This window comes from Amblyomma maculatum, chromosome 10, assembly GCF_055883805.1.
Source record: "Amblyomma maculatum isolate TAMU_Amacu chromosome 10, ASM5588380v1, whole genome shotgun sequence".
NCBI classification, from domain to species: Eukaryota; Metazoa; Arthropoda; class Arachnida; order Ixodida; family Ixodidae; genus Amblyomma; species Amblyomma maculatum.
The window spans coordinates 51,764,083-51,775,611 of NC_139353.1; the positions used below are offsets into that span (position 1 = coordinate 51,764,083).

The 11,529-nt window shown below is 47.7% G+C and overlaps 1 protein-coding gene across 1 annotated transcript in view; it reads left to right on the top strand.

The window, feature by feature from the left end:
• LOC146176382 (phospholipase A1-like) overlaps positions 1-6,148 on the top strand; it is a 61,755-nt gene extending 55,607 nt beyond the window's left edge. The window contains exons 9-10 of the mRNA XM_084582723.1: positions 2,956-3,201; positions 5,941-6,148. Of these exons, the coding sequence (XP_084438849.1) occupies positions 2,956-3,201; positions 5,941-5,981 (287 nt within the window). The 3' untranslated portion in view covers positions 5,982-6,148. The remainder of the gene's footprint in view (positions 1-2,955; positions 3,202-5,940) is intronic.
• Positions 6,149-11,529: the final 5,381 nt, after the last annotated feature.

Here is an 11,529-nt window from a genome sequence, read left to right on the forward strand (position 1 = left end):
AAAACCCAAAAACGGAGCGACAGCAACCAGCAGCAATGCTTTGGCAGTCCTCAGCCGTCGCGCGGCCTGTCAACTCCGGTCGGAATCGTATCGTTGGTATCCCCCGTGATAGAATCTGCACAAAATTGATGTTTTTCTCATGATTTGCGATGCCAGAAACGCGCGGTCTCTTGGATGCTGAAGTGGCCAAAAGACCGCGTTGGCATGGGGTGCGTTCGGTGAGCAAATTTTTACCGCTGGAAAGAGCTCTTCTGGCGCTAGCACAAAAGAAAAAAAAAGTCCGTCGTTAGCTTTGTTGCTCTTTTGACGGTGGAAACCGACGGATAGCTTTGCGAAAACACACGAATTCGAGCGTCGCAGGCCGCGAGGCCAGCGAGGCAGCGGCATTTGCGGCGCTACCGCGCTACCCAGCGTCATGCGCACTTCCCCCCAGCTCCCGAAGTGGACTCGCCTAAATTGACGGACAGCTTTCCGAAAACATCGGCGGCGAGGCAGCGTCAGCGGAATAAGCGGCGCTACCGCGCTACCCATGCGCTACCCAGCGTTCCGCGCTAGGGTGCCTCGATGCACGCCAAGCGCGCGCGCATGGGGAGGCGGGAGACCGCGCGCATCAAGGCACCCTCTCCCGCGCACCTCCCCCCCACCTCCCGAAGTGGCTTCGCCGTTCCTCACCGAGATAGGCATCTAAGAAGTGCGCATGCACGTCGACTGTGCGATCCGTTTGAACTGCCTGCTGCCAGTTTCGAGTGCTGTCGCTGTTCCTGCCTCCTCCTGACCTCGCGAGGCCTTCCGTGCTTCATACTTCTCGGAACTCCGGTCGCTTTCTTCCGTCTGCACACGCGAAGCCCGCCATTGCAACCGTCATCCCCAGCGTGCTCCGACGAGGACAGCGAGATGACCTGAAGGCATGACCACATTTTGAAGCTTCTGCCGTCTTCTTCGCCCGCCGCTTTCGCGCCGACGGCGCATGCATTTGGATCCGTGCTGCAGGCCACGTGGTTGCGTGTTATTCGGAATGCTACGTTAGTCTTGCCTCGCGTGTGTTCTTGTGGTCTACAGTGACAAATGGCTCCGTCAGTCTTCAGGCGAAAATGTCTGACTTTGGAGCAGAAAGTTCTGCTGATAAAAGAAGTGGAAAAAGGCCGCCGGCAGAAAACTGACATCGCGAAGGAATTTGGCATACCGCCGTCAACTTTATCAACTGTGTTGAAAAATAAGGACGCTGTGCTGGATGGCTTTGAAAAGAGCTTCTCGTCAAAGAGAAAGAGGAATCGGGATTCAAAATATCCGGAAGTGGAGGGTGCACTTCTACAGTGGCTGAAGAACGCCAGGAGCGCAAATCTCCCTGTAAATGGACCTGCACTTACCGCAAAAGCCGAAGCTCTCGCCCTCCAAATGGGGCATAAGGATTTCAAATGCAGCAATGGCTGGCTTGAGCGCTTCAAAAAACGACACGGCGTGACCTCGAAGACGATCGTTGGCGAAAGCGCAGCCGTGAGCCGTGACACTGTAGACGTATGGCGCCAACATCGGCTCCAAGCTCTACTTGAAAAATATGAAGACAAAGACATCTACAACCTTGATGAGGCAGCATTTTTCTACAAAATGCTACCGAATCGCACGTTCACGACCCCTGGCGCATCCTCATCCGGAGGAAAACAGAGCAAGGAGCGTGTCACAGTGCTTTTTGGTGCTAATACAACAGGCGAGGACAAGCTTCCCTTGTTGATACTGGGAAAGGCGGAGAAACCGCGGTGCTTCCGAAATGCAACTGTTCCAAATGAATGCGTCTACAGAAGCAATAAGCGAGCTTGGATGACTGCTGCAATTTTTGAAGACTACGTGCGCCTAATGGATAGACGGTTCGGCGCAAAGAATCGGCAAGTGCTCTTCATCATTGATAATTGTCCGAGCCATGGGAAGATCGACCACCTCAAGGCGATCACTTTGGAATTTTTGCCTGCTAACACTACCGCGGTATTGCAACCGATGGATCAGGGCATCATTGAGACCACCCGGAAGCTGTACCGCAAGGCTCTTTTGCAGCGCATGCTCACAGCGTATGATGCCAGCAAGAGTTACAGCATTGATTTGCTTGGTGCGATCCATTTGCTAAACTTTTCATGGAAAGAACTTGCACCTTCGAAGATCGCCAACTGCTTTGCGCACGCCGGCTTTTCCCGTGCCGCCGTCACCGACCCTGACGATGACCAGCCTGACGATGACCAAACTTGCAGCGATTTGTACGAGGCTGTACATAAAATTGCTGGCGAAGAGGTAGACGGTGACTTCGACACATTCGCGTTGGCTGACGCGGCTGCTCCCGTGGTCGCTCCAGTGACGGACGCGGAAATAATTGACGCTGTTGGTGGCCCCGACGAGGACGAAGAGCCAGCAGACGAAGAGCCACGTGAAGTGCCAACTATGGTGCAGACACGGGAGTACCTACGCCTGCTACGAAATAAGGTTGAATGTATGGGCGGCGACCACGGCCTCGTGCAGAGCTTGTTCAAATTAGAGCAGAGGTTGCTTGCGCCCGGTAAGAACTTCAAGCAACCAAAGCTCACTGCTTTTTTTGCACAAGAATAAAGTTTTGATTCACTGAAAATATTTATTTTGACTTGCTTGCAGTTTTGGTGCAATTAAAGCCCGACTGGTCAAGACTTTGTCAAGTGGTCGCGTATATCGAAATACCGCTTATAACGAATTTTTTCGCTGTCCCGCTGATTTCGTTATAACGAGGGATTACTTATATTGAAGTTGGAACTTGATGAAGGCGACGATGTTTCATGCAGAGGGCGATGATTGAAGGTGGAATGTTTGGGGGAAATCTTTGGAGCTTGAGGCTTTGCATGGAATGGCATTGTGTGCGAGGAATGATATTGTTTATTGGATAAAGTAAAATTTGTCGATGTGCTGTTGTGGTAACCACCGTTACTTTAATTCCTTCTACAGCGGATTTAACAGACGTCAGCTGCAGTCATGACATGGCTTATGCTCTTTTCATCGAATCGGTGAAGAGCAGTACGTGCTTATTTACATCGCACTTCTGCCAGAAGGGCTGGCAGGGATATGAAGAGTGCAAAAAGGAAACAAATGCTTCCTACATAGGAGAAATGGGCTACAACAGTATTCGCAAACAAGGGAGAGGAGACCAGTATTTGAAAACAAATGCTGAGTCACCCTACTGCATTCCTGAAGGTAAGAGGCGGCTTCGGGAGAGTTGTACAACGTGCCAGTTTAACGAAGCGCATGTTTTTTGTTGCGCATGAAGCATAGTTTTACAATACCTTTCAATCTCTGTAATGCATTATAATTTTTTAACTATATCAGTGAATGCGGAATTGTTTAAAAATAAATTTGCATGGTTGACAATTACGAATATCTCTTGCTGAATCCCTTAAAGCGTGGCAAGCTGGTGCTTTTTTCCCATCATTTCGGTTTGCATCGAAGCCATCTGAATCTTCCTATGCAACCAATATCTTTCCGCCAGAGCCTGCTTGTACTTGAGCTTAGACTATTTTATGTAGGTAGTTATGTTTCAAGTATATAGCGTTAGTGGCAAACTACGTTGCAGTGTATTGGTTTTGTATAGCGTCTGGCCTGAAGCTCACTGCACAAAGGAGCGCTTTGGAACAAAGAAATCAAAGCTAATAAAATGTAGAAGAGAAAACATACAATCATTCGCGTTCCTGTAATTTTAGCGATATCTTTATCAGCAGTTCACAATTTCTGCAGAAGCTTTTGGCATTGAAGCAAGACTGAACTGTGGTCATTGATGTAGATATGCATAATTTATTAGGTAGGGCTTAAAGATCCAATAATACAAACGTATGATACACAGCGCTACTTGGACAAAAGGAAATGCATACCACATTTATTAAACGAGAAAACAAATTGTGCGTAGGGGGTATATTTAAGCTCTGCGCCTAATGGTATGACCCGCTGCCACCTGCGACTCCCCTTACTATTCCTGGCTTTAGCACACTCACTTGGGAACTAGCTATATCACTAGTATCTTAGGTCGCGGTGGCTATATTTAACATTCCAATCAGCGTACAGTTGCAAACGAGTGCAAGATTGTGTGAAAGATCACTCGACCATATGTATATGTACATATAAATACATTTGTATACATATATATTGTATATACCCGAGATTAATAAATAACTGTTTCCACTAGCATAGCTAAGTATTACTTTGTTTATTTTTTGCTGCGCTTAAATAAAATTTGTAGTTTTGGACCTCGTCTACCACGGCTGGATTCGCGTTTGCTGATATTATTAAATATTAGTTTGCGCAGTCCTACCCAGTGTTTTCCTATTTTGTCCTTAATCTAGAGAGTGTGTACAAATGTTAAATTATAAATTCGATCGCTAGATTTACGCCATCGCAAAAACATTATTTTATACTTAGTGAAGTATTCTAACAATGCATTGACGCCGTTTACTACGAAACCATTTTGAAAAACAAGGTTTATGCAGCTTTTTCGCTGCACTCGCTGTCGATGTTGCTCACAGGTTTAGCGAGGCTAAGTTTTTTTAGACAGTTCTGAAGGCCTCAGCTGACAGTCCGATTTCTTGTTTTTTTTTTTCAGTGAATATCTCTTTTATCTCAGCGTTATTGTCATCGTATTTACCAGCTGCCGCAGTACAGCTACGATAAGTATTTAAAGTGTTTAGTGCAAATTTGTCAGAGGAGATAAATCCTATGACTTCCGAAGCGCAGTGGGAAAGACTGAAAGATTACCAAGAGAGAAAGCAGAGATTGCGCAGAGATCTAAAACCGTGGCTAGCGAAGCTGGTATCCCTACCTAGGCTTTGTATGGATACCCGATTTTCGACGCTTTTTTTCGAGGGACTTCGCGAAACAGGCTCATAATGCCACCTCGGTGAAAAGCAAGTGTTGCTCTTGGTAAAAAATCGGCATTGAAGACTATACATATGCGCACAGTTCTACCAATGGCTTCCAGGACACAGCGGCATAGCGTGCAATCTACGGGCGGACTAGGTCGCGCTAACCGTCCACCAAGACGGCGATTGTGTGTCGATCCCCTTTTGCAACGCAGCCGCAGCGGGCAGGCTTCGCGCACTTGCGCGGGAGCACACGCTCGTCTTGTGGAATTCTGGCCAGTTTGTGAACTGCCGCTTAAATTCCCTGGACCCTGATCTGAAGCTCCGCCTTCCACCCGGCCTATCACGACGTGAAGAAACTGCTGTGCCACTCGTGGGCTGGTGCAGCGTTTACCAACTCGTATTCTTTTGCGATAGGTAGGGCATCTACTTCTGCTTTATTGATTATGCGAAAGCGTTTGACTGCGTAGACCACAACAGATTGTGGCAAGCTCTCCAAGAGATGAGTGTTCCAGTTCATCTTATCTGTCTCCTCAGGAACCTCTATGAAGGGCAAGAGGCCACAGTTAGAGCTGGGCATTGTCTTACTGTCTGGTTTCCGATTGAGACGGGAGTGAGACAAGGCTGCTTACTTTCGCCCTGCCTATTTAACCTATATGCTGAGTACATCATGAGGAAGCCGGTCTGGACGAGTCTTCAGCTGGAGTGAAGATTGCTGGGAAACGTATCAACAACCTTAGATATGCGGATGATACCACTTTAATGGCAGAAAATGAAGCGGAACTCAAGAGTCTTCTGATGCGCGTACAAGAAGAGAGTGAGAGGTTTGGGCTTAAACTGAACATTAAAAAGACAAAAGGGTGTTTGGGCTGTCTGTGTTGTAGCGTGTACTAGTCCCCGCCATGCGTATGAGTGCGGCCGTAGTAGAGCAGTGTTTGCACATGGGGGCTATTTGTTGCTGAAAGATCCTGTTGGATAAGAGGGTCTGTGGGAGCTGCTAGTTTGTAGTTTGCGCCATTGATCTAGCTGCTGCCCTCAAATGCACTAAACTTGATATGTTACTGCATTCTTTAGATTCTTTAAGCAGGACCATTGGAGGAGAAAAGCAGCGGGATCTCTTCTAAATGACCTTCAAGGGGAGAGGGTATTATCATCCGCCTCCAATAAATACCTCCTGGATATATGTACTTTGTTCTTTACGTTACCTGCAAATAAAGGGCTGTCGACTGCATGCCTGGCAACAAACTTAAAGCAAATTAATAAAACAAGAAACCGTTTTGTGTAGTATCTCTGCAATCACTGACATTCGTCGCATTTAAACGATTTACATCGTCTACTCTACAAAGGTATCTCTCTCCCGCTACTCTGCGATTGGTCCTAGCTATCCTCTGCTGGCTGTTGTCAATGCGGCTGCCTTTAAGAAAGTTCACATAAGTATCATGCTGGCCAAACAGTCGAAGTTGAAAGCCGATGCTCTAGATCCTAATGTTATCTCTATAAATATAATAAGTATAAGCTTAATATGCCTCTAAATATTGTAGTGAGGCGCCAAACACTCATGCAGCTAAGTGCGAGTTCTTGATTGAATTGCCTAAACAATCCGCCTTTTGCACGAGTTCTATGCGCATGCGGGAAGCCCCAGCGGCGACTCATGAAAACACACTGAGAGGCGTCGACGGCGCTTCTCGTCGCCGCACTCATAGCCAACGCACGGGGGCTGGAGCCGCGGTACGTTCACAGCCTCGGTAAAACGATGCCAACCACCTGTGCCGCTTACGGCTGCCACTCTCGAGGCGTGCCGGGATGCAAGACGCGTTTTGTTAGGTTTCCTTCGGCGAGCCGCGACCTGCAACGGCGTGAAGCTTGGATTAGGGCAACCAAGCGTCAAGACGTGAATGGGCGACCCTGGCAGCCGACTGCGTGCTCTCGACTGTGCGAAAAACACTTCATTACAGGTATGTATGCATCTAAAGGAAATGTGCATGATGAAAAGTATCTACCGGAGTTTGCACCAAGCCTGTAACCCACCAGTGATAGCCGCAATGAGCATTTGTTCGGCGCGTCTGATGGCGATGTATTTTGTGGTTTGTTTTCTTTATGTGTGAAGGGGCCGGGTAGCGCAGATATCACAGGTGGCTGTGTGCGCTAGACCGTAATATTTAGCATGTTTTATCGCGACTGCCGCCTGACTAAAAAGAAGAAAAAAAGGGTGTTTGTTGTGATGCACCGCCGTTAGCGAGCCGAGTGGTTGAGCTGGTCATGAGGCGCTCGCGAACGGCAGTGCATTAAAACGCCGTATTTTTTTTTTCTTCTTAGTGAGGTGGCAGTCACGATAAAACATGCTAAATATTACGGCCTAGCGCACACAGCCGCCTGTGATATCTAAGCTACCTAGCCCTTTCGCACATAAAGATAAGAAGGGACAAAATACATCGCCTTCAGGCCCCGGTGCAACTGAAGCAATCACGCACCGAAGAAATCCTCATTGCAGCTATCACTGGTGCGCTACAGCCTGGGTGAAAACTCCAGTAGGTACTTTTCATCATGCCTATTTCGCTTAGATGCATACATACCTGTAGTATCTGTGTTTTTGCCGCTCGGAGCATATGACGCACTTGACACTTGCACGACGCACAATATATATTTTTTTTTAATTAAAGGCTCGCCTTCGTGCACGCCAAAGCATCCGGACTTTGTTCCTTTAATGTACGCAATCAGACGCACTTCGTTAGGGAGCTTGATAATCGTCGTCTTCGTCCAACCGTTTGCAACGGCAAGGAAACCGCCCGGCACAATAAATGAGTCTCCTGGAGGGTTCATGCTCGTTCACTTGCAGAGTGGATCGCTCTGGACGTAGAACAGGGTTGGTTCCTGACCGAGATGCGCATCCGATATGTAGGAGATTCACATGTGTCAACAAGTTGTTGATTCCGCAGAAATCGCGGCGGAGGCAGAAATGAACGTTGGAGATTCTTTCACAACAGAATGACCATTCTCTGCGCACCGAGAACCTTTTCACCACTGCGACCACATCCGTTCTGACTCCTGAGGCCAGAAACCGGCTACAGCTCTGAATCATCCATTGCCAGAAAAATGCAGCGCGTTTCTTGCAGGTGTGCATTCCGGCCGGGACAATGCCCTTTTCACGGGGTGTGTATATGTGACTCTCTGCCGATCTTCGTGGATGAAATCCTATAGCTGCACGGTTGTAGATGACGCGAGGAGGAAGCGACGCCCATTGCACCATGCCGGCGCCGCGGTGACCGCATTGTGCTCGGTAACTCAAGACACCCCGCGCATATGCGCCGCTCAAAGTCACAGGAGACGATTCCACCTAGCTCTGCAGCATCAACAAACCCCTGGCTGCTTTACCCTTTTAGATCCCTCTCTCTCTCTCTGCCCCCACGCTCTCCTGTCTGCCGAAAACCTACACGCTGAGAGCGTCTGTCACGTCGAACACGGCCCGCGCTACACGCTCTTACAATACGAAGATAGTATATGCGTACGTGCGTTATGAGTGGATTGTGAAAACGCTCTACCTTCCCCCATACTGCGTGAACATGATATGCTGCAATCACTGTCACTACTTTCCGCTCCGAGGCCAAAAAAGGGGGGAAGCTTTCGCTTTCTACCAGCGTTGGCGTGGCCATTTCGTATGGTGCGCTTTCGCGTCGTCTGCTACACTGCCGCTCAATGTGTTTCCCGCCCGCTCCCGCATGATGGCGCCACATCCTCGCGCAAAAGGCGGATTATGAGGCTGATACTTGGGTAAGCCCTGGTATGCTAGAGCAAACATTTCTCCGCGCTGGTTAGTTTATGTTGTTCTTGGTTTATTTCTTGTTTCGTTTAGCTAGGTTTTACCGTGTTTAGCTAACTCTACCAGTGTTAGGCTCGCAGTCTTGAACCTAATCATGGCAAGCTGGTCAAAATTTCCGCAGCCTTCCAATACGGGGTTCCTCATATACCGATATAGTTTTCGGACTTTGAAACGAAAAACCCAGTTTTGATTTCTGCTTCACATGCATACACAGAGACAGTCGATACGCGACAGTGTCAAACCTTGAAGCTTATCGCTCACATTACGCAGTTCAGCAAGACATGTTTCATGAAGCCTAGCCATATTTGACACAGATTGGTATCTTCAACTGCAACAAACCTTTGAGACAGGGTTTGAGGGACTCTTTTTCTACGTTATTAGTGGTGCTCGCGTATCGTGTCGAGAAGTCCATTAGTCTTGAAGGCCCCGGCTAGCATTCAATTTTCACTTTGCTTTTTTTTCGTTCTACTTCGTCTCTAGCAGCACTATCGTCAATCCAACCGCGAGCAGTAGCCGCACTGCTGCGACAAATTGACTGGATTGCCATCTTTACCCAGCAGTTAATGGGCGCTTCTGGATATTAATAACCAGAAGGAGGCCTATGTAAGAGGTGTTTAGTACAATTGTTTCAGAGGGGAGGGACAAGAGGAAATCCGAAATTGTGGGGTTACAGGGATAAACGCGTTTTTCCCGTTGTTAGCGGCTGACAGTCCAAACCGCCAAGTGCACGCATAAATATCGTCGCAGTTGATCAGTCGAAAACGCATGCAGAAACTACCTCCTTCAATCCCCTGCAGCGTCTGACGTAGTCTCTTTTAAAATCAGCGTAATACTTTGTAATTTATTTCTTGCAAAACGTACTAGGGGGGGGGGGGGGGGGGGGCTTTAAGTATAATAAATTATGCCGTGTACCGCTTTATCTTCAAAACTACCTGACGAAACCCACAAACTTGTCGGGCATGGTTTCTGGCGACTCCCTGAATGTTGCGTGTTCGAGACTCTGAAGTGGATGCACGAGGTGCAGGGATGAGTCTTGTCAGTCGTGCTTAAATATTTACTGCAGCATAACACCACGAACGCAAAAGCAATGGGCAGTGTATGAATATAGCTCGACTCAACAGCTTGCTTTCACGGAGGTGAATCATAACAATTTATTATCGGTTTATGCGCAATGGTAACGAAAGCGTGAAAAAAAGACAGAAAAGAAGGAACGCACAACTGACGTCACGAGCTCACTATTTATTCCGTTGTTTCATAAAGCAGCATCATATATACCACTACACAGGACCGCATTGTACCGTCAGCTTGCAGAAAACATAAGGAGAGCCTCGAAAAGGATAAAAAATTCCAGACACAGATGCCAGCAAAACGTCTAGAAACAAATTAACGTTGTTGCTTATGGTGCTCAAACGTAGGTCAACGACCAAGAGAAAGCGAAGAAAAATAGCGGCAAGTACGGTAGGCTCCCCGATACAAGAGGACAGAAAAAAAAAGAACTTGACGGAACACAACGAATAAAAAATAGTGGCCCAAACATAGAGTGAATGATCAGAGGTTGCAACAGAATGTAGGGAAATACACATATATAATAAAGTTGGTTAATATGAATGTGAAGAAATAGCATAACAATTAAGAAAACACATGATAGGTAAAAGGCGAATTTAAAATATGCTAAGAACTGATCTACCGACAGCGGAGAACTACCAGGGGAAATTCAAATAAAGAGTTCAACACAATCTGCCGGCAGCCCAACAGTTTAAATGCACTTAGAAGCAGTGAAAAGTAAAAACAAATTTAAGGCGTTAATTTGCGGGTGCAGAAATAAAACAGGTTGTATAAAGCTACTAGAGTTACTAAGAGGGAAAAAGAAATTTGAAAGAAGCTTGCTGGTCGTGGTGGTGAAATACAGTTTTATTGGGCAAGATTAAAGAAATGTCGCTGTTTTTATCTGTAGCCCTGTTGTCCTGTGCCTCTATGGTCCTCGTAACCGCATCTGCAGTTGGCGCTAAGCAACTGGGTTGGATGACCAGAAAGCATGCTCCCAGTCAGCTACACCCGGGACGGGCAGCTCTGGAGATCCCAGAGCGGTCTCACTGTCCATGACCGCGTAGTATTGCATGCCATAGAGATGTCATAGCAGGAGATTGGCTTGACGCATTGAAAGTTAAAGGCGATGATAGCTTGCGGGATGAGGGTTGGTGCTGGTGTCGAATTGCAAAAAGCAACACCAGAGGGGCTATAGGTCTGATAAGGGAGTACAGACGGCGTTTTGAGCGGAAATGAGTAAAGATCTCGCAGAAGATCTTGTTTGCGGTTAAATTGGAGTGGGGGTTAGAGGAGGAAGCCGAAGGGAAGAAATGTTGATGAGAAGGAGCCCACTTCCAAGCACGCGTCTTTGGCTAATCATCTGCCGCAGCCGCGACCTCAGTACACAGCGGAACCGAGATCGGACACCAATCGGCCCATGCACAATGCGACGACGCGAAAAGGCGACTTTGACGTTGCTGCCGCCGGTTGTAACTCGTCGGGTCGCCTAGCATGGTAGAGCCTCCGCTTGCAGGAATTGGACTACACGACTGTATACAAATCTGGCTGTAAGCATGAAGACGTAGACAGGCTATGGCGCTCAACTGTCGAACTGAACGAGAACCTTGAGGACGACAGTCGCTTCCCCGGTGCAGTCAGCGGTGCTGACCTTAAAACACGGCAAAGAGCTGACGTGAACCTACGACCTATAATTCACCATATGAAGGGTTGCATTTCGAACATATCCCGACCGTTCTCCCAAAACGTTTCAAACTTTGTATGTACAGTAGCATCCTATCCTCCTGAGACCCGGCTATGGGGATTTGTCCGATA